The sequence below is a fragment of the Hetaerina americana genome, unplaced genomic scaffold (genome assembly GCF_022747635.1).
Source record: "Hetaerina americana unplaced genomic scaffold, ioHetAmer1.1.p SCAF_7, whole genome shotgun sequence".
NCBI lineage: Eukaryota > Metazoa > Arthropoda > Insecta > Odonata > Calopterygidae > Hetaerina > Hetaerina americana.
Genome location: NW_027287316.1, coordinates 33,225,253 through 33,248,118, shown reverse-complemented (window position 1 = coordinate 33,248,118; position 22,866 = coordinate 33,225,253). Strand labels below are relative to the sequence as shown.

The following is a 22,866-nucleotide window of genomic DNA, read 5'->3' as shown; positions in this document are numbered from 1 at the left end:
TACCAACTAAACCTTTCAACATGCCCATGAGCTCCTCTTTTTAATGCCACTGTTAAGTCATAGACTCATTACCGTCACCATCCTTGTTAACAAATTTATCTAACCCATAGCTGCCATGTTCCTGAGCTTTTAAACTCCATGAGACGAAACATGAAATAATAAGCTTGTGAAAGAGCAGCACTCCATATGGGTGAGTCCAATGCGGCACGGGAGGAGGGAGACAATGCACAAGTCCTCACACCATCACTGGCCACTTGAGTGGCACAGGGGGCCTCAGGCCAGCCTTTGATTCTTCCTCCGCCTGCAACGTCGCCTCCCCTCTCGCCTCCTGCGTTTCCTACAGCCCCTCCTCCTCTTCCTCTTCTTCCCCTCCCCAACACAACCACCATGGCAGGGAGAGGCAGGAGAGGGAGGAATGGGGCCTTGCTGCTGCTAGCAACGTGGGGGTGGGGGTGGAGATGGGGGGCGGGGGGTTGGCACGAGGGGTAACACGGGGGGGAAGTGGTGGTGGTGATGCCCTCCACCACCTCCCCCCGCCAGACCCCCCCCCGAGAGACCTCCCCCCGCAAGGCCCCCACCCATCAGGCCTCCTCCGCCACTTGGTGGTGGCCCCCCATGGAGGCAGATCCCATTGCCCCCCATGGGCAGAGGGTGCCCTAGGTGGTTTCTCCTCGATCGCCAGTGGCTGAGGTAGTCCTGTGAGAGAATGGGATGCCCGGGAGTTGGTGGAAGGAAGAATGTCTTTGTCAAAGAAGCAATGTCGTAAGTAGTTTAAATGGTGAAACATGAAAAACATCAAAGGCTGTAAAATAATTTTAGAGAGTGTTACATAAAAATATAAAGGACAGAATAGATTGAATGAAGATGGTTTAAACTCAGTGGGTAGAGTGCCGGGAAACTGATTGTAGGGCCCAGATTCAGCTTCATGCAACTTGTGTGACTTTTTGGGTACCAAATCTTGCTGTGAAACCAAAAAAACAAGTCACAGTAATAATGAAAATAAAACTTTTGATAGAAACTCTGGATATCTGTAAATTGTGATAGCTGTTTTAAGCTGATGTACTACGAATAATTTTACAGCCTTTAAAGTGCTTCGTATGTAACTAATTCAATAGGTGGGAGTAGTTAAAATCACATCACAGTTTCACATCAAATGAGGTCATACATTGACTAAATTACTTAACAAACACTTTAGCTCATGTCTACAGACTTGCACATGAATACCCAGCTAAAATTACCAGCATGGCTATGATCACAAGTGAGAATGAGAATCTACCAACTGGGAGAATAATCCGAAAAAAGCAACAATTTAGAATTAGGACTTCGAAGAAAAAAAAGGAAGAACTACATAAAACGTGAATGCATATATCAGTCATAAAATGATAGAAATATTTGTCAAATGCATATATTATTGATTTTGAAAATTCACTGGTGGGTGCCCTGGTTTTATCACAGACCTGCTTGTCTACTCTGAGATTTAGAGCCACATTAATTTCAAAAAACTTTCCAATTCCTTTAAGGACTTATCTTTGTATTAGAAATTGTCATCCCAGATTTTTAAGTTATTTTTTCCACTCTAATCACTAAAAATTGTACATCAATTGAAGTAAAAAAGTATGACCATTATTATTAGGATATCTACCGTAATCTAGGTTAAGGTAGGTTTTGGATGGGCACAACCACCAAATAAATATGCTCTCTCTCCTAACAAAACAAAACTCAACATCCTATTTTACAATATGCTCCTCTTCATCTCTGTATACTTCCTCCTTCCCTTCATCCCGTCCAACATCCCTATCCTATCCCAGCCCTTTCCTCATTTGCCTAACATTTTCCCCACTATTACACTCTTCAACATCCCACTGCCGATCAATACACCCTCATCCATTTCTTCTGTCTTCTTATGATTTCTCCCAGCTATCTCCTCTCTTCATCCACCACATCTAGCACTTCTTCACTTGTTTTCCTTTCTCTCCATTTCACACCCATATTTCTCCTTCTTCTCCACACCCATATTTCAAAAGCCTCCAATCTACATCTATCCTCCTGCTTTAATGACCACGTTTCCGCACCGTACATAGTCACACTCCAAATCCAAGTTTTGACGAGCCTTTTCTTTACATCCTTACCAAATGCCCATGCCATTAAATTCTCTTCTCCTTGTGAAAGCCTCTTTGCCTAGTTCAATTCTTCTCCTTAATTCCTTACTACTTTGTCTTTTTGGTCCAAAACACTTCCGAGATAAGTAAACTGTTCCACCTGCCCTAATTTTTGACCTCCTATTATAATGTTAAGCTTAGCCATTCTCTTTCTGGATATTTGCATAACCTTTGTATAGTTCATATTAATTTTCATCCCCTTTCTGTCACACTGAATTTCCAATTTACTCAGCAATGCTTGCAACCCATTGACTGACTAAAAAACTAGAGCTTGGTCATCAGCAAACCTAACTGATTTTATGAATCCCCCACCAACTTTCATTCCTATCTTCAGTCCTTTCCATGCCTCTTTAATCATTTCCTCCACATATACCTTCAACAGCACCGGTGACAATGGACAACCCTGCCTTACACCTTTTCCTAACACTGCCCATCCAAACTCTTCATACCCCAATCGCACCTGAGCAGTCTAAACATACACAGGTAGCAGATTAGCCTCCTGTCCCACCAATTTATTCTTATTTTCTACCATTTACTCATTAGTTTTTCCCAATTAACTCTACCAAAAGCCTTTCTGAAATCTAAAAAACAGGCAAATACGCCCTTACTGTATTCTATGGATTAATTATATTAATTTTATTATTATATTATGGATATTATATATCTCTGGATTAGTGTGGTCATTACTGTAATAGTATTGCGCATGCCTCTCCCCTTCTTAAACCCAAAACAATCATCCTCTAAGTCAGCTCTGATTCATCCTTTTGTTGATGAAAAGTATGATATAAACACAAAACCTAAAATGAGAAGAGTATGGGTGCTTTTTCAAAACACATTGCTATTTAACAGCAGAGGTACAAACAAACTTAAGTCTAATTAATGACAATTACAAGGCTGAAAAATTCTCAGGCAATGAGTATCTTCATTAGCCTAAGCATAAATATTATGCATTTCATATTTCTGCAAGTCATATGGCTGAAAAAAGTCACCCAATTTTGCAAGCTGATTCTAAGTCACTTTTTTTGTTTCTATAGGCAAAATAAATAGAAGTTTATTGACTCCTACAGAAAATCCCTGAGGTAATGTTGAAATTTAAAAGAACGACTAAAAAATAATCTATTTTCCACATAAAGTTGATGCCTGGTTGACAATGTGTAAACCTGAAACAGCATAGGGCTGAAGTAAAACTGAAATCCTAGCAGTTTTATACACTGAAACACCAAAGAAACCTGAAAACCAAATTTAGACACCAAAAAGACAAACTTACATACATGTTACCCATTTTGGTGATGCAAACCAATTTTTATGAGGTAAAAAAACAATTTACCTGATAAGAAACCGTAATTTTTTCAGACTGATATCTAGTGAGTTTGATGGCTCTTCGAACTTCAGGTGTCACACAACCTTTGAAGCCTCCTTTGCGAAGGAGTGAGTCAATAGTTTGGATGCGGTCCCATCCTAAATAAGAAAAGGATGAAATGCATAATTAGTGCAAAATTATCAGGGAGCAAAACTAAATAATAAACCTGTAAACCAGAAAATTAAAGAATTCATGGCAACACCATGAGTCGATCCACTCACAAGTTGAACGAGTATGTCTGAAGGGCAGAAGTGAAGAATGATGATGACACAAAGAACCAGCCACATGACACATTCTATGTTTTCAAAATCATAAAATATGATGACAGGAACAAATGATTCTAATAGAATATCTGAAATATCCCACCTATGCACGCTGATAAACTAAAACAACTCCAGGAATGGATTTGGATTCATTTTAATTGACATTGATAACATTTTCTCTCCAATGAATGCAGCCTGGGAATATGGTAGTATTTGGAGATGAGTTATCATCATGTATAAACTTATTTCATTCAAATATGTGATGCAACTGATATTTAGATCATACTCTCTCAATATTGTCACTGTAGCTAAATACCATTCATTGCTAACTTTTTTAAACCTTCAAGGACTACCTGGAATACTTTCAGAGCGGGAGGAAAAAAAGGCACTGCTCTTATAATTCATTTATCACCGCTGAAAAGAGGCAAGGAGAGGAATGCTGGTAATTATGGGAATACTGCAGATTAATTTGAACTAAATGAACTTAATCATTCGCCAAACATTAATTTTTTCGGCATTAACAGAGGGAATCAACATCAGCAGTTCCTTCTCAGCATCCTTACCTATTCACGTATTGGCTTATTGGAAAAATGAGATTCAAGGAAGAAATTTATATGGCTTTAATATTGGAATTGTGGATCAAATGTTTAGACTGTCAAACCAAAGTTCACCAACTGGCTTTTTCTTTTTTTTATAAGTAGGTAACATATTGGAACTGACAAGAGCTTTACCTTATTAACTTCCACCTACACATTTTAATTCTTTTTCTTTTTGATTATAATTAAATAATGAATTGCCAATCACCAGTGTAAATCATATGTCACTACGGATGCCAAGCACAATTTTAATTATGACAAAATACAATAGCTAACACTTCTATAATTGATTGTTGTCACCATCACAATGATATTGATCTGACCTCTGATATGTCCTATTGTAGCAATGGCTATGAACTGAAGGAAAAAATCACTTTTTTGGGAAGAGCATTTATTTCTATGTATATATAGATACGTATATCACATCAGCACTTCATAGTTGCTCAGACTGAGCCATTAAATATTATGAAAAAAAAATGATCAAATTGTGCATTATGTAGACTTCACCATGTATGCCCATGGAACATCTAGTTAACATCATAGTTCATGCAACTTTCATTACAGAGAGGTATGTGGCTCTAAAGGAGTCTGCCACATCATGACGCTTCTATAATTACTTAATCCTTGATTTATAATTACAAATAACTAGGTATATAGACGCGTCTGCCAGTCATCAAAAGACCACTGGAAGTCGTTTCCGGAATACTGTTGAGAGCCTTTGTTGTTGCCGCTTGAACCACCTTGATGGAGTCGAACCAATATCCTTTGAGGTCCCTTTTTATTCATGGCAACCAGAAAAGGTCAGGTGAAGCCAGGTTGGGGCTGTCGGGGTGAGGCAATGTTGCCATGCCAAATTTCATCAGCAGCTGCCGTTAGTTTTTGTTCCTCGCTCAAGACTTTCAGCACCAGCTTTGTGCACACTCCTCATCGCAAGATCCTTTGTTACAATGGTATGGATGGTTCCAACTGAAAGGCCAGTCTCCTCACTGATAAGGGCGATGATAAACACCTGTCAGAGTCCAAAATGTTATTCACTTTGGCCCCCTGAGCATCAGTTCGAGCGGTCGTTGGGCATTCAACACGGTGCTCGTCTTTGACGAGCTCCCGGCTTTCCTTTAACATTTTGAGCCACTCAAAAACACTTGTGCGGCTTAAGGCATCATTCCCATAAGCCTGTTTAATGACTTCAAGGTTCTCTGATGCGGATTTCCTGAGTTTTACGCAAAACTTCACAGTATAGCGTTGCTCGATGGTGTGCTCCATGCTAGCGTGAAGACACCACAAACAACCACATGTCACGCAAATCCACTTCCTGCTCAACGCATGCCCGGAGATGACTGAACTGAAGTGCACCCGAGTGGTGGAGGACCCCTCTACCAAGCCGACTGGTCGGACCCCCTCCACCATGCCAGAGGCTACAGCGAACCAGTACCGTTACTTAATGTACGGACCCTGTATTTAAAATTTGGCTGTAGCCGGATAAAATTTTAATCAAGCCTTCTTAACTTGTAAAAAAAAAGTAATTTTTTTCATAATCAACCAAATTTATGGATACATGGAGCATCTCTGTTTGTGACATGGAGACGATGTCACATTCCACAACATGGACCATATATTGACACTATAACTATACATAGAAATAAATGCTCCTTCCAACAATTTATGATTAATTATCCTACTCATGTCCAGTGCTACTGTAGGATGACACAACTTGCAGGTCAACTAGTTACTGTTGGTGGAAAAAGTTTTTACATTCAAAGGAGAAATGTATGACAACAATGACCATGTCTAATTAGATTAACACTGACATGAGTGAAATTTAAAATACTTATGCGCACACTTTGATGATCACTTGCTAATAGAGCCAACCATCAGTCAATTTGGAAATGCCTCGGGGAACAGCATGGCTACCCACTAAACCATTTATTTCAGAAAATAATAAGGCAGTTACACACACAAAATTTGATTAAACATAAATGATTAATTTTCTTGAAACATTTGATGAATACAGTAAAAGCTTATAGCCATGAAATTTATAAATGACATTTCTTTCTTATGAAGCTAAATCAGGAGCCCAGGTCAAAAGGGAACTCTTTAAGTACATTGAATTTACTGTATATCATGATAAAATTTATGAAATAATTTACAAAAATTTTAATTATTAATTTATAAAAATACTGTATCCTACATTATTTCCTTCAGTTCGTTGTACCTTCTACCTGGCTTCATACCATTAAAAAAGCTCATTCTTTTTCTTTCTTTGCCCTACTTAACCAATAATTTCCCTTCTATTGTGGTTTTCAAAATCCCACTACCTGCAATATTTCCTCCACACACTATCCTCGCTTCTTTGGATTACACCTAGCAGCTTTCTTATCTTCTATCATATTTAAAAAATTTTTCTTAACCTTCCTCTCTTTTTCACTTAATCCATACTTACATTTTAAACTCTTGAATCTACACTCCACACTCCAAGACCAGAGTCCATATCTGTACAAAGCTATGCCATTGATGGGAATGTGGCAGCGTATGATAAAAAATTAGGGATAATCAATTATATACAAGTTCTGGGCTAGTATAACCTTATTTTTAGTGGCATATTAAATAAACATATCACATAAGTTTTTGCAATTACTCGGATTGTTTTCACAATTTCCTGGAAGTTGGTGATTGATTCAACCCTTCTGAAAATGTTCATAAACCTAAAAGCACAAAACTTGCTGTCTCCAACGTAACTTTACGGAATTTGCATGACATATTGAAATGAAATTATTGACTTTGTAATTCCACACAATGTCAACTATTTCATTTCTTTTCTAAAAGTACGACCTAGTTAACCTATTTATACAGTTTCCAATCCTCATTATCGTACAGAAAAATCAACACTGAAGCACATTATGTTATTATTAACATATTCATGCCAATTAAGTCTGGCAGTGATTGAATTGCATTATTTATATGAAATATTTTTTTTTAACTCACAAAATATATTTATGAATTCTAAAAAGTCCCACTGGCTTTTACTTTTATTCCACACTAAGACTGTCATACATTTAACAGGCACTAGTCTTACCAATGTTACCTATCAGGGCCCGCTCACTGCCAAAAACAGATGAAAAGAGATCAGTAGCAAAAAATAGGTCCTCCAACATGGCTGGAAAGGGGTATCATTTTTCAGTAATTATTACTATGAATAACCGAGATATCTGAATAAAATTCATTGTACATATTGATTAATCCTTATTTACGTAACATTGTAAATTACCACTATTAATGTTGATTTGTTTAGTTTCAGGAATCCATAGGTTGAAGTATCTCCCAGTATGATGAAGAGAAAAGGCTCAGTGTCATTAAATTCCTTCATTTGAAAGGTTACAGGGCCTGGCAAATACACATTGAATAGATGGCTATTTATGGAAATGATAGCCCTTCATATGATAAAGCTGTGAGGAGGAAAAGGAATTTTCAAACTGGTCACATGTCACTCACAGATGATCCAAGAAGTGGAAGACCATCACGAATTGCTGCCATAGTGAAGAAAGTGGAGGACTTTATCCTATTAGACCAAAGAGCAACCATCCAAATGATTATGAATATTAACCGTTTCCGATATTATTATTATTATTAAAAATACACATGTGCTGATAGACAGTGTCAGGTGGCACACAAGTCCCAAATAATCGCAAAATATAGGAGTGATCTTAGCTACAGCAGTGCGTGGAAAATTATTCACCAAGAACTACACATGTCAAAGATGTCAGCATGCTGAGTTCTATGACTACCGACTCATTTCCAGGAGTAAACATGGCACAACCAGCAATCAAAGTGATGTGGCATTGAAATTTTGCCACATCCATCTTATTCCCCTGATCTCACCCCAAGTGACTTTTTCTTTTTCTCAGAACTCAAAAAACCATTGTCGAGTCAGGGAATTGACACAAATTATGTCATTAAAGAGGCGGATTAATGGTTTTTGATGTAATCTGCTGAGTTCCACAATGATGGGTTTTGAAATGTGAAGAAATGCTGAGAAAAATGAGTAACTATAAACAATTATTACGTGGGGAAGTCTTAAGAATAAGAAATAAAAATTATGTTTCTATCTCGATTATTTTTCAGTAATAATTAAAATGCAAGGTTCCCATCCAGAGGTTCCAGCCTTTTCAACCCATAAAACCACCTCTTATCCCCACAAATCTAACAAATCAGAGTCAACAACCTTTCCCACACACAAAATTTGGAAGTTATCCTCTATTCAGGTCTTAATGCAGTACATATATGCACAACAATTATTATTTATCTTTTATTTATAGTTCCAAAGGAACTGCACATAATATTTCCATTTCTTTCCTTGAATCTTGGGTAGAGCAGCATACTCAGCCACCCCTTGGGTCATTCTAATATGAAACAACTCTTAAGATGACTCATCATAACACAATTTTGCACTTAAAAATTAAATGACTCAACTACTTGATAGTGGCAAGAACATATTTAAAAATGGATTACAAATCATTTGCTTCAATGCCACAATGCGGCAGGGTAGCAGGGAATGTCTCTAGCTGGAACCAATGGACAATACACCCATTAAATAATGAATGCTGAATAATCATGGCATACTAAAATTTATAAATTGGTAAACCATTTAGGAACTAGTTAATTTTGTGCAAGTCAAAATAACCTGCACAGCAGAAGAAGTTGGCTAGGACAGCATCTCTGCGCTAGCACTGGCCTCATTGTTTATAAGGTCACTTAGGCACATCACTTGTCTTTCTTCTATTATTCAATGAGGATGTTATTACTCTTTTGCTTCTATTACCCACGCTGAGGATATATGTATAATAAAAGGGATGACCCCAGTATCAACTCCCTGTGGATGTGGATGGAAACGATAAGTGATGGAAACATTGGCAGTTGAAACCCTGACCTGGTAAAAATCTACAAAGACTTTGCCACATATTAAGTTTTTCTTTCAATTTAAAGTTGATTTTCATAGTTCTGTCGTATTGTATTATTGAAAACCAATAAAGCATTTAAAATAATTTCTTGGAGTTTTGGTCATACTATCACTACACCTTCCTGTGAAATCTCAGCTGTGCAACTTGTTTTAGAATATATTATAGTTCCACTAATAATATCTATTATATTAATAATTGAAAACTGAATACTCTGGTATCGGTGTCAACAATTGAAGGAAATTTACCAACCTCATTTTATAATAATGTGAAATACCTTATGGAGGATATTAACCTTTTCCACAGTTGTGGGCGTGTAAAGATGCCGGGCAGCCAGCATCCTCTCAGTGATTATGGCTTGTATTTGCACCTATGCCAAGCCATCTCCAAATTATTAAATACTTAGGAATAAAAGTTGTTTTCTGAGAAGATATTAAGTGACAAAGTATTGAGTGTAGGGGGGGGGTATCCCCATAGCATAGCCATTACTAGAGTGCAGATATTCAATAAGTTGAAGAGTCAGCAGTTAATGTGTTATATGAGATGAGACTATCTCATTTCATTCTTTGTTATAGTTACACTATACTCACCTAGTTCTAATTCTCGTAGTTATAAAATTTAAATTACTGTAACCAATTAAAATAATTTGATTCTAAAACATCAAATGTTGATCACGCCGTATATAAATCACGCCCAGACCTTGCTCAGGGGCCACTTCTGGAAGGTAGGTGGCAGTCCGTTTAGCTCCCTTCTCGTTATGGAATTCGATCCGAATCCCATGCACACCAACTTCCCAGTCCAAGCAATCCGATCCATCCTCAAAATGTCGCAAGATCGACACAGACACATGAAGACGGCAGAATTCCTCTCTTGTTATCGGTGAAAATCGGGAGTCCTTGAATGCACTACACAAAGTTAAAAGGGTATTTCAATTAAATGCGTCCCTATGATTGGACAATAAATTCATACACAGCTACATCCAGTTATTGAGAAAGGAAAATCCATGTCATTCTAACAAAACATACTAATTACAATTGGACATGCTGCTATCAACGGTTGCTTTAATTCATTACAACCTCTCAGGACACTCAAATTACTTCACTCAATCATCAAGTAGAGTTCCTTTCCAGGACTATATTCAAATCTCATAGCACAGAATTACCAAATAGAATTGGAAAATATTAAAGAAAAAGGTCTCCACAGAAAGTGCTAGTTTCTTTACCGTTCGGCTGGAATTTAATAAATATATTAGCTATGCTACTTTTTCCAACACAAGGTGACTGACCTTCATGTGAAGGTGGAACTCTAAACCCACGATCCAATCATATAAAACTGACAAGGTATGCAGGAATGAAGGGGGTATTACTTTAGGCTCATTTAGACCATATTGGCAAATGCAACAATGAGCATGATTGAATCATCTTGTTTCCAGTATTTTAATGTGGAGGATTTTACAGATATAACTTTAATTTTGAACTTGGAGATTCCACAGGAATTGTTTAAATAGAGAAAAAATGACAAATAAGAGCAAATTACATACCCAGACTTAATACTACCTCTTGGCTGAATTGTTGTGAAATGACATTTATAGCTCAAACCATTGAGAAAATAAGAAATTATATCTGGTAAGACAACAACTCAAAAATTTATTTTACTTTAATTCCACAGAATTTAGAACCACATTGCCTTGAGAAAAATAGGTTTTATTTTCATACCTAGTGACAGCATATTCCCTCAGGCCACAATGGAGACTCATCGCATTGAAGGTTCCGATGCAGCCCCTTAAGCGCCGATCCTTGCCTATCTTCCAGGTGACGAAGAGGGGGCTGGCAATGGGATGGGTGAGAGGAGAGTCCCATGAGAGTCAGTCGGCATACTACACGCGCCACAGCAATCAGATGTGTGGAAACCACCATCTTATCAGTATCATTAGATTTTTAACTTTGAACCAACCACTTTGCATAGTATTGGACTCAGAAATTATCCTTTTCTGCTCTTTCACAACTGAAGCACGATTTAAAACTCAAAGCTACATGAAAGTACAGCAAGCCCTTGACCTAGGTCATTCTTTGGAGTATGTTCCTGGGTGGTATCCTCTCTCCACTACACAAGGGGGCATAAATTCCTGAATTAATAGTTTTCCTTTTACTACCCCTCTTATCATAAGTACTTCCAATACAAAACATTTTTGGGAAATTTTGCTAGAAAATATAATTTTGTTAGATACTCATGCATATTTTGGGTCTACCAGTTTTTTTGTTTGTGTTAGAATCACATCCAACGAAAATGCATCCATGACATAAATCAAGGACTTACAGCAAATCAAAATATCTTGCAAACGTCATGTGTATTTTTTATAAAAGATTTGCTTTTGCTGCAACTCACTGAGATACAGATACTCAGATGTAATTTAAATCAAATGAATTCAAAAGGAATTAGACAAGGCAACATAAACAGCTCCCTGGCAGAAAAAGGATTGAAATTTAAATTATTTCTGAAATGATATCCTAAGTGATATGAATTAAAAAGTGGTGTTCTCATTTATTTCGCCAAAATAAATCCTTCACCTTCATGAATAAATAATCCAAATCACAAACACTTATTCTAAACAGCAAAAATAACATACGTGAAGGGACCTTTGCACACCTTCAGAGGAAACATCCGAACCAGACATGCATTATACATAAACTTCCAGTGGAGAACTTTAAACTCTTTTTCCGACAACGGCTTCACATTTAGCAGTTTTAAGCAAGAGAATTTCTTTTTCAACCCCTAAGATGCATTGTTGGTGACAGATTTGGGGGCATTGTTCGCAGGATTGGATCACACATCTAGAGACTTACTTAAGAGTGATTCTTAAACTCAGCATGAAATATATAAACCTATCTCCTATTATCTATGTTCCTCATTTACCTTCTCATAATTAAATTAAAAACACAGTCCTGTTGATTACATCCCTACCTGTGACTTTTTTATGGCCAAATCCAATGAGGAAACATGGCAATTCTATGATTAGAGAACATAATAATGGCAAAATCTGCAAACATACTTACTGAATAAGTACAATACAATGAGTTATATAACTATACTGAATGCATTAGCCCTATGCAAAAATATGTTGACAAATTGATTTCAACAAGGACAGGCAACAAAAGTTGGAATGCCACCAAGAGTCTTGTTCTAAAATTGTAACATCTCAAACAGTAAGTTGTGCTGACTGGCCATCAGCCAAAATATCTAACAAGGTAGTAATTGCCAAGGACAAAGAAAAAGGAACAAATGGACTAACTAATGTGAATCAATTAGGAATATACATGCATTACGATGAAGACATTGCAGCATGAAATATCATGGGATATTGATATCCCAAGATATTTCATGCTACACAAAGCTTCACCCAACACTGGCAAAAGCAGTGCCACAAAGTTACTAATTAATAAAATTATCATTCTAAGGTCAACTTCAACCCAGAATGACCAAGTACGCATTTCCTCTGAAGTCACTCCCATCTTCATTATACAGAATTCCACAAGTTGATCTGATGCAATCAAATATCAAAATGCTGAGTGAAGATAGCCTGGTAGAAACCATTTCAACAATAACGAGGGTAGTTTAAAAAGTTTGTACAAAGTCAAAGATATGGCATCACTGGTGCATACGAAGTTATTTTCAATTGGTAGATATAAATGGAAGGAACAACCAACATGTTTCAGCCATATCAGTCAATGGCTCGGTGTTTAGATTCAAATAAATCAAGTAAGTTGAGTGAGTTTTAAAAAAATGGATGAAAGAGAATTTTGAAATTTTTATTCTAACATTTTATGAAAGGCAAAATGCCTCAGGAGACCATAGGCATACCACTAGATAAACAAAATGGTGAATCTGTATCTTTGATAGATTGGTTTGTAAGGTTTTTCACATTTTTGGAGATATGCAGAACATTCTGGATGCCCAAGTAAAGCAACTACTCCAAAAATCATTGGTGAAATCAAGGATATACTGAAGAGTGATCAAAAAATGAAGGTGCATGAGATTGCTAATGCTGCAGGCATGTTGAGCAAATGGGTGCATAACATTTTGCACCATCATGTAGACATGAGAAAGCTATCCATGAGAATGAGGTCAAAAATATTCATAGTGGACCAAAAACAAAATTATGCGGCCTCTTCCAAGGCAGGTTTGTAAATGTCTTAGCAAATCCACAGGGTGTCCTTTTATCCTTTTTCCTGTTATCCTTTTATCACAAGATGAAACTTAAACATACACAATATGCCTGAAAACAAAGAAATGTCCTCGCACAGGGTTGCCCAGCCCTTAATGTCTAAGGTGTGTATGCAAAAAAGAAGGTGCAGACCGTTCCTTCAGATGGAAAGTTTGGCCTTTCTTTGGGATTGATAAGGAAAAGTTTTCATTGAATATTTAGAAAAGATTCATACTATTTCAGGTTTATACTATCATGTTTTCAAACACTATAGTATGTACCTGAAAAATAACAAAAAATGTCCCACAAAAAAGTCCTTTTCCAGCAACAATGAACCAGCTCACCCCTCTGCTGTTGTGGAGGCAAAATTTTTGGAGTTACAATTCCATCCTATTTTCTATCTCCTTTGTTCTCCAAATCTGACCCTGTTGGACTACAACCAACTGTCTAACATGAACAAATGCCTGGCATTAAAAATATTTGATTCAAGTGAGGCAATGAATGTGGAAACCAAAGTCTCTTCCTCAAAGTTGAAACAATTGTATTATTTGGAAGGGACCAACAAACTGAAGTAGCATTGTACAAAATGTATAAGCCTAAATATAAACCATGTACGTTGAAAAATATAAATGGGTTATCCACAAAATAAAGTAGTCGCCCCTTTGAAAAGACTTTTCAAAATACCCTTGCAATAACCTCAAGAATGCCATTTCAAAGTGAATACTGCTTTAGTAGCAAGCATTTTTCTGAACTGGGTTGTGTAATACCAGGATATGTCAGAGCTATTTAAGAGCATTCAAAAACAGTTCTAAAACTTGGCTGGTCATACTGCCCTTAGTTTGCCAACTTGAAAATTCCTTATCTTTTGGAACATGTACATGTTTGATATTTCATTTAAATGCAGTTGAACAGAATGGTTTGAGGCATCACTTGGTGGAAGCAATTCATATCGCCAAAGAAAAAACTTGGTTCTTCCACATATATTTTACCATGCACGACTCAGGTTTCCATTTACAAAGTCATTGTCCGGTGACCTGATGATGACTTGGTAAGATGAAACCTAGCGTGTACAATGAAATATATGAGGAAGAACAAAGTTTTTTCTTTTCCTAAATGCAGTTGTTCCAGGATTTTTTTACATATGTATTAAACATCCTTGTACATTAAAATGTTTACCACCATTGTGGTATTCACGGTAAAATGGCATTCTTGAGGTTACTACTAGGGTAATTAGATAGAATTTTAATTTGAACATGAACTTTCACTTGTTCTTTTAAAGCTAAAGAAAGGAGGGAGAATTGGAGGAAGAAAGATTTCAACTTGCACATAGAATGCTCAGAATGAGCTAAGGTACAGAGATGCCCAACTTCCTCCTTTTTCCTTACCTGCTTTTTGTAACAAAGTTTTAACAAAATATTCCTAAATCTATTGCACAATTGTGTAGAATCATATACTATGCAGATTTGCAGTTATACACATCATATGCAACATCATTAGAATTAAACAATTAGAATATTGTCTGGATAATGGTTGAAGATGATGCACATTGCAACCCACAAATTCACCTAAATTATTAGAAGTCCCTTAAGCAGTACTTTATTTACATTAAAGGTCAGGTTAGAGGAAAAAAGCAAATTGGCAGTTATTAGAATAAGCGTTCAAATAATTATGGCTACAGAAATTTTAGTTTTTTATCCATTGAAATGGCAGCATAAACTGTCCAAAACTTGATTAAATGCTGATGATTTCTGAATGCATAGGTATTCAGATAGACAAAGGATAAAGGGATATCTAAAGCACAAAATATAATAAGATAATATTAGTTTTATCAGAACCTTCCACAACAAATATACTATAATGAATTAACAACAGAAGGAGTTGCATAGCAAAGGAGGCAGACGACAGTACCACAATATAATCTGAAACCTAAAAAGCTCATATATATACCTTATATCAAGTGCTTGCAGTAAAAAAAGCATTAAAATCAATTACCTTAATATTTTTTCTGAGAAGGCAAGACTTCCCTATTATGTATGCATTGTAATACATAACAGATATCTTCTAAGGTCACACAAATATTTCTCAAATACAACTATTTTTTGCAATTATACCTTTCAACAGATATTGAAAATGAGTGCCAAAATTAATTCATGACCTTAATTTGATAATTCCATTTCAATTCAATTTGAATAGCTTTCAAAAACATGATTTCCCATTTGAATAGGATTAGTAAAAATATAAAAATATCTATAATGAAGTCGCGTTTGAAATAAAACTGAAACTCTTTGAGTGAATAAAACAATATAGATGATTACCCTAACGGAAGTGGGGTAACTGCTCAAAATTGCTAAAATTATCTCCTATCAATAATGTTAGAAATTTAAAACATAAGGCTGGCAAACAAAGCTGTTGCATCCTTGCAATCAAACATTTGTCACTGAAAATTCAAATGAAGAGTATGAAAAGTTTACCAAAAACCTACATGCTATTTGAGGTTGAGCTGAGGCCCTACAGGTAATCTTAATAATGTGGGGTAGTAAGGGAACCAAAGGGAAAACCAAGGATATTAACCTCTCAACACCAAAGAGAATTCTAATGAACTATATTGAAGTATTAATTGAATATTATTACAAGGAAGCAAATTTTATATTTAATGTTGATACTTCAAAAAAATGCAACCCTATAAAATTAAAACAGTTAAAGATTCTGTGAGAGGTGACAGCACATTGGTGGGTAGTTCACAGAGACTAATTAAGGTACTGGGAAACCGAATGAACATGAAATTATATCACCTAAATGTCATTTATGCATCTTAATTATTACCATATTAGACTCCATTCCCAAAACAACCATGTGGCATATGTATAAAAATGTATTTTGTTCTCAGAAAGACCACTAATCCTTGAAATAGCATAAAATTGAACTTACTGAACTAAAAATGCAGATAATTTGAATGGATAATACATAAGGTGGTTCTCTCAAACAAATCCACTTTAAAGGTAATGAGGGTGATTTTAAAATGGGTGTGACTGATGGTTGAGGCCGAGACTTTGTGGAAATCCATTGCGAACAGGAGTTTCAGAAATAACTTTGCAGCTTCCACATAAAATAACTTATTTATTTTCTACTAGTTTCGCTACACTGTAGCATCTTCAGGAACGTACAAAAACGTACGTACTTTTGTACGTTCCTGAAGATGCTACAGTGTAGCGAAACTAGTAGAAAATAAATAAGTTATTTTATGTGGAAGCTGCAAAGTTATTTCTGAAACTCCTGTTAAAATGGGTGGTTGTTAAAAATTACCATCGTACAAACTCTAAATTTCATAGGCATACTCTGTTTAAAAAACAAACAGACCTTCTAAAAAACCTTAACCATCTTTAAAGTAAACATTGATTCCATGAATTCCTAACTAATTTGCAGGCTTCATCTGCTTTTTATGCATATTCCCAATTCCTAAGAAATTTAACCGGAGGTAGAATTCATGAGAGTCGACAACGGTACATTTGTGAATAAAGTCAGTCCTCTACAGTAAAAAAAAATAAGTTTTAGAGAGAGTTTAAATGTGTACGTTAAAAAACGTTACCCCCAAGGAAACAATAAAAAATTTCTACAGGGTAATAAGTTTCATACAATTAGTTATGGTCAAGTACCACGATAATATGATGAGCTTCATCCCAGAAGCCACTGCTTCTGGGAAAATCCAAAAAAAATTGTCATTGCCCTGAAACTGAATATGTAAATACATAGGTATTATAAAAATAAAACGTTAATAAACCACAGAAAACATTATTTTCATACGAATCGTCCCATGTTACTGAAAAACAATTTAGATAAATAAAAAATCCTTAAAAAAACAAAGACATTAAGTATGAAATTTCAATGATCAAGATTTGCTATTTACTTCAAATGAATTTCAATGAAGATTATATTGATTGACATTTGCATTTACACTACTGAGGGCTGAATAGGAATTAATGGTGATGATGAGAATACAAAGAGATAATACGCAAATCACCAAACCAGACAGTCAAGGTATTGCAGGCATTGTTAAGCAAATTACAGGAAAGTTTTCGAGTAATGATATGACGTTTAGTAAAATATTGGAAAACGACAACACTGAATTATCTATTAATATGAAGTGTAAGTTGAATGCTAAGGTGGAAGGGCAGTACCTGAATCACATGATTATCAGGCAGAAGACGATTGGCATAGCAGTAAGGAGATTACATCTACAAATTGTGCAGGCAAAAGACGCATTCAAAAAATGATGGGATTTATTTTCATCACAGACAAATATGATAACGAAATATTTAAATAGGGACCATTAGGCTGTATAATTTTGAAACTTAGTTCTCTAAGGAAGACGATGAAGGTGGATAAGAGGTTTCTGAGATGTGCAAATACACGTTTGTTAGATATGAAGACCAGCAGTAAAGCTTTACGATAAGTTGGGGGAAACTTGGAAATTACGATTAACAGATGTACAAGGTTATATTAAAACGGAGAATATTAATTAAGAGAGGGAGAGGAAGGAAAATAATATATCTCTTGAAACGATGGCTGTTAAAAATAAAAACAAACAATGGTTTAGGTTGATGGAAGGTCACGCAATACGTAACGTGCTAGTAACGGTTCAAACAAACTTTTAATAGGTAGACTATCTAACATACTACATTGAAGACGCTTTAGATCAAGGCTTGCTAAACATTCGCACGAAAATTAAAGGGGCAAAACAATAAATAAGCATTAGCAAAAAATTCTTCTTTTAAATAACATATAATTAGATGGTCTGACACATTCCAGTAACTTATAAGTAATTATCGATGGTCAAAATTTTTTTTTATAAAAACCGTCCACCTTTGTAAAATAAAATACTGTGGCATGGACTACTATAACGATGGTCAAATTTATATTATTTTCACTTCCTGAACACGTCTGCGCAGGGATAATTAAAAATATCACAACAAATAAATGTTTACGTTAAATGAATACATTGATTTCAAAAATGAATTTAAAAAAGGAATTAATTTAATAGAAAAAATGAAACGCTAATTAATCGAAAACAAAAAAACACCCAACCACGACAGGTTTACTCTGTGACGAACATGAAAGAGAAATTTTTAAGTTACACCAGAATGAATCATAATTATATATGACCCACTTAGGGCAGAACAAAATTAAATGTCCATGTTAAAAAACGTTATTTACAGCAGGTGTATTGGATTAGAGAGAGGAGTGAAAAAAAATGTTACTGGTTAATCATCACAAGACCACAAAAAAATGACCAATGGTAAATATCCAATGCACTCAGAACAAAGGAATGCTCACTATGGATCGTTGCTAAAGTTCGGGTTCTTTGGGGGCTCCAAACTATGCAGATGACAGTACAAAACATCGAAGCAGAAGAAACACATCTCGGGATGAGCCACCATCCCATTTCGTATTCCATTTGGAATAGAAGTAGTCCCATTGCACGTAATACTAGACGAATTATTTAGCTTCTGCTTCTTCGTACCACAACACCCAGCAGCCATTTTTCCTACTGACTGATAACAATAGAAAGCTAGCATTGAAATCGGGTAGTACCAAAGTTCTTTTGATAGATGGCAGTGTCAACAGCCAAGGAATCAGCTGTTGGGCGGTTAGCAACGGGATCTGGGGTTGCGTTGCTATGGATCATCGGTGGGTCCTACCAAATCCCAACAACTCATATCAGGTGTTAAACCACCATGGTTGGACTGGGAATGGCTGATTATGTCAAAAGTTGGATTTTATGTTTCTCTGTATGTGTAACAGTTCGTAGAACATTTTTCGACCAGAAATTGCTCCGCATTAGACTTATTTATTTCAATTATATCTCGTTATATTAATTTTCGCGGATTCGTGAGTAAATATTAATTTTAACTTTTGTAAAGATAGGTCTGACGATATATTAGAAGCATCATTTTAGTATGAGTACATAGCAGTGTATATTTACCATTTTATGGGTTACTAAGTCAAAGGTTTTCCACAGTAATAATTAAACAAATTGTACGCGTTAAAAGAAATTCATTTATCTGCTTGAGTATTTAGCAGACCTTTCAATTCTTCTATTACCGATGTCAGAGTCCTTCCTTGTCTTGTTCCGTTATTTCAATTCTAATGTGAAAATTCCGATACACTATATTTATCATTATTATCTCATTCCCCACGCTATAATGCACTCATTGAACATCTGTGCTCCTGCTTAAATTTTTACCGCTGGATTTATATCGGAGAACATTTATAATTTTTACTGTTCCTTACAGCAAGGGTATTCAAAGTTGGGTTATATTACAGCGCACTATCATGCGTGTTATATCGTATAGTTTACTCAAGAAATTAATTTATGTATTTTTGTTATATATTCTTCTTACGACTTAAGAGCACATATCAGTTTGTATTTTCTAGTATAGTATACTTGACTCCTAATTTCCTGCGTCTTTTTTCTTCGTATCGAATTGCCTTGTCTTTGAGAAATTCCTCTTGTTTGTCCCACATTATTCCTCTCTTTGGATCTTCATAATTCTGCCAAACTTGATTCTGTCAAAAAAGTCTACTCTCTTGCTCCCAATACTCTGCTTACCCAACATTCTCCTTCCTACAACGGCATAAAATGTTTGTCTTCATCCTGTCCAACCTGTTTTTTCGATTCTCCCCCACACTCGCATCTTAAGTCTCCAGTTTACGCTCATCCTCTTGCCTACTACTAGACTACAGGTATGCTTCACATCGATAGTGTTAGTCTACGTTAAAGTTTTACAAATCTTTTCTTTACAACTTCTCTTGGTGTAATTGTCATCGTTTCGTTTATTGTGAACGGTTCTTTTCCTAATTCAATTCTTCTTCAATGTTTCCACTACAATGCGAATGTTGCTCCAATATACTGCCCACGCATTAACGCTTGTAACTGTGATAGTTTACTCTCCTCAACATTAAATGTTTTCTAAGGTTTCCTATATCTTGAAAATGTTATTAAATTTGTTTTCTTGTGGTTAATTTTCATTGCATACCTTTCCCATTGCCCATTTAAAGCATTCCATAATAACTCCAATCCCTTGGCCATCCTACTCACTATTTCTCGATCATTGGCGAACAGATTTTATCATCTCACCGCCCACTTTTATTCCTAGCTCAAGCCCTTTCCTTACTACCCATAATATTACCTTGGCTTTATTCTTCATATAGGTAATAGTTAAGTTTCTTGGATAAAATCTGGCTCGCAATTTGTGGAAATCTTATATGCTGAACATATTCAGTAAGACTGTGCATGCAATTTCTTATATTCAAGAAGGCATTGAGCATTGGTTGAACAATCTACAGAAATATTCCTTTCAGTGCCCACCAAAGATATATTTTGTGTTTCAAAATTGCTGGATAGTTGAGTGTTAATATGTTCTTATTCTCACAATATGCTACTGTGTCACTTATGTTCACAGAACATATGACCTAGTGAAACCACAATGTATGATATCATCAATACTTAATCAAATGAAAAATGGTTTGTAATAAATTTATCTTTTAAAGTACATCCATGGATCCATCAGCACCACCAAGAGAAAGAGATACTGTTTCATAAATAAGCAACACTAAATGTCAATTTTCTCATTTCAGCCTTGTTTTATAATGCTTGCATGCCTATTGAACTTTAAATAATGACAGTATGAAAGAGTTATCTGATGTAATAATAGGGAAATAAAATGCTATTAGTTCACATGAGAGTGACATGGGTCGAAATTTGTTTATAAAGTTCATCATCTCTTTAATAATACTCAATTGTATGCACCAAAATGCAAAGTCTGATAGATTATTGGATTTTATTACCACATTATTGCATATATTGGTGCTGGCAATATAAAAATATTTAACCCAGAAACAACTAGTATTCTGTCTCTAATTAGACGCTTCTTCAAGAGTTTTATATATTTAAATGTTGGTACTGAAATACCAGTACTTACTTTTCTTGCAAATTTAAACAGTATATTCAGTACAGTTTAAAAGTACACAATTAAACCTTAAATTTAAAGATGGTTAATGTGATAACCAAAAAAATTATGTTTATTAGCAGGCCATTTGAGTGAATTGCAGCTCAAGGCTCTTGAAATCCCAAATACAAGGATTTCTTACCTGGGTACTCCTATATAAAATAACTTCCCTTGATACAACTACTGAAGCAATGGTACCGCAGAGCATATTAAAAGCTTAGTGAATGAAAAAGATGTGACTTGAAGAAAAATTAAACAACGAGAGGAATCTTACATGGGTAATTAGAAAAGTTCTCGGAATGGAATAGAAATATATGACTTTGAAGCACCTCAGTGAAACTTTTTTATATTTCAATTTTGTCTCCCTGTACACTAATGCACTTGGTCCAGAGATGATCCAATGTCTTAATCCCATCTCAAAAATTAAATTCCTTCATGCCTGCCAAACACCCATATACTTTGGCTTTAAGATCTTTGTTTGAAGAGAATCTCTATCCACGGAGGGAAATTTTGAGCTTTTTGGCGGGATGGAAATTTGATGGAGCCAAATCAGGTGAATAAGGCAGGCATGGCAACAATTTGTAACTTAGTTCACGTATTTTTGCTCTGGAAACGACACGTGTGTGGTTATTAATTGTCTTGATGAAAGATGAATTTCTTTCTTGCCAAACCTGACTTTTTCGTAGACTCGTATTTTTAGGGACCAGTGAGGGCAGAATAGGAAAATGATCATCACTCCCCTATTCTTCCAATTATCCTTAAGAATTAACCCATCATTTCCACCTTACTTTTCTATGATCTGTAGTGCAGTGCTTCCATAGTCATACTTTGCAGTATGAGGATGGTCTTGTTATCGTAATGATGATGCAAGTTTCTCTTTTTCTCTGTCCTTGAATACATTTTGTCCATCACAACCGATCCTTGCCTTCGTTTACACCACGTACTTACCCTAGTGGCCATTTGGATATATTGAAGGTGCCACCAATATGTACCTGGTCATATAGGCACCCATTACCAAGGGATACTCCAGTGAACAATCAAGCCCAATGAGTTACCATTTACCTTTTTAATCCACACCTTTCCTTCATAATGTGTACACTTTAAAAAAAAATCTCCATTAGATTATAGAATTATGCCTTGATAGGGACCCATACTTAAGCAGGTCATGAACCAGCAGCTTCTGGATAAGTAGGCAAGTATGTAAATTGTCAATCAGTCATTTTATTTGAGTTGCAAAGGGTATCTACCAACTCTGGGAATACTGGATTTTATTTACTTAGGAAAAATCTTAAAGGTTTCATGGGATCCAAGGGGTCAACTTTAAATTTT

The 22,866-nt window shown here is 35.7% G+C and overlaps 1 protein-coding gene across 1 annotated transcript; it reads right to left on the bottom strand.

Annotated features, from left to right (window-relative positions):
- Positions 1-432: 432 nt before the first annotated feature.
- LOC139696621 (uncharacterized protein CG5902) lies at positions 433-19,068 on the bottom strand. Its single transcript, XM_071595430.1, has 5 exons — positions 18,863-19,068; positions 11,046-11,156; positions 10,030-10,235; positions 3,487-3,617; positions 433-696 (listed from the first exon to the last, which is right to left on the bottom strand). The coding sequence occupies exons 1-5, from the start codon at positions 19,066-19,068 to the stop codon at positions 433-435; spliced, it is 918 nt and encodes a 305-aa protein (XP_071451531.1).
- Positions 19,069-22,866: the final 3,798 nt, after the last annotated feature.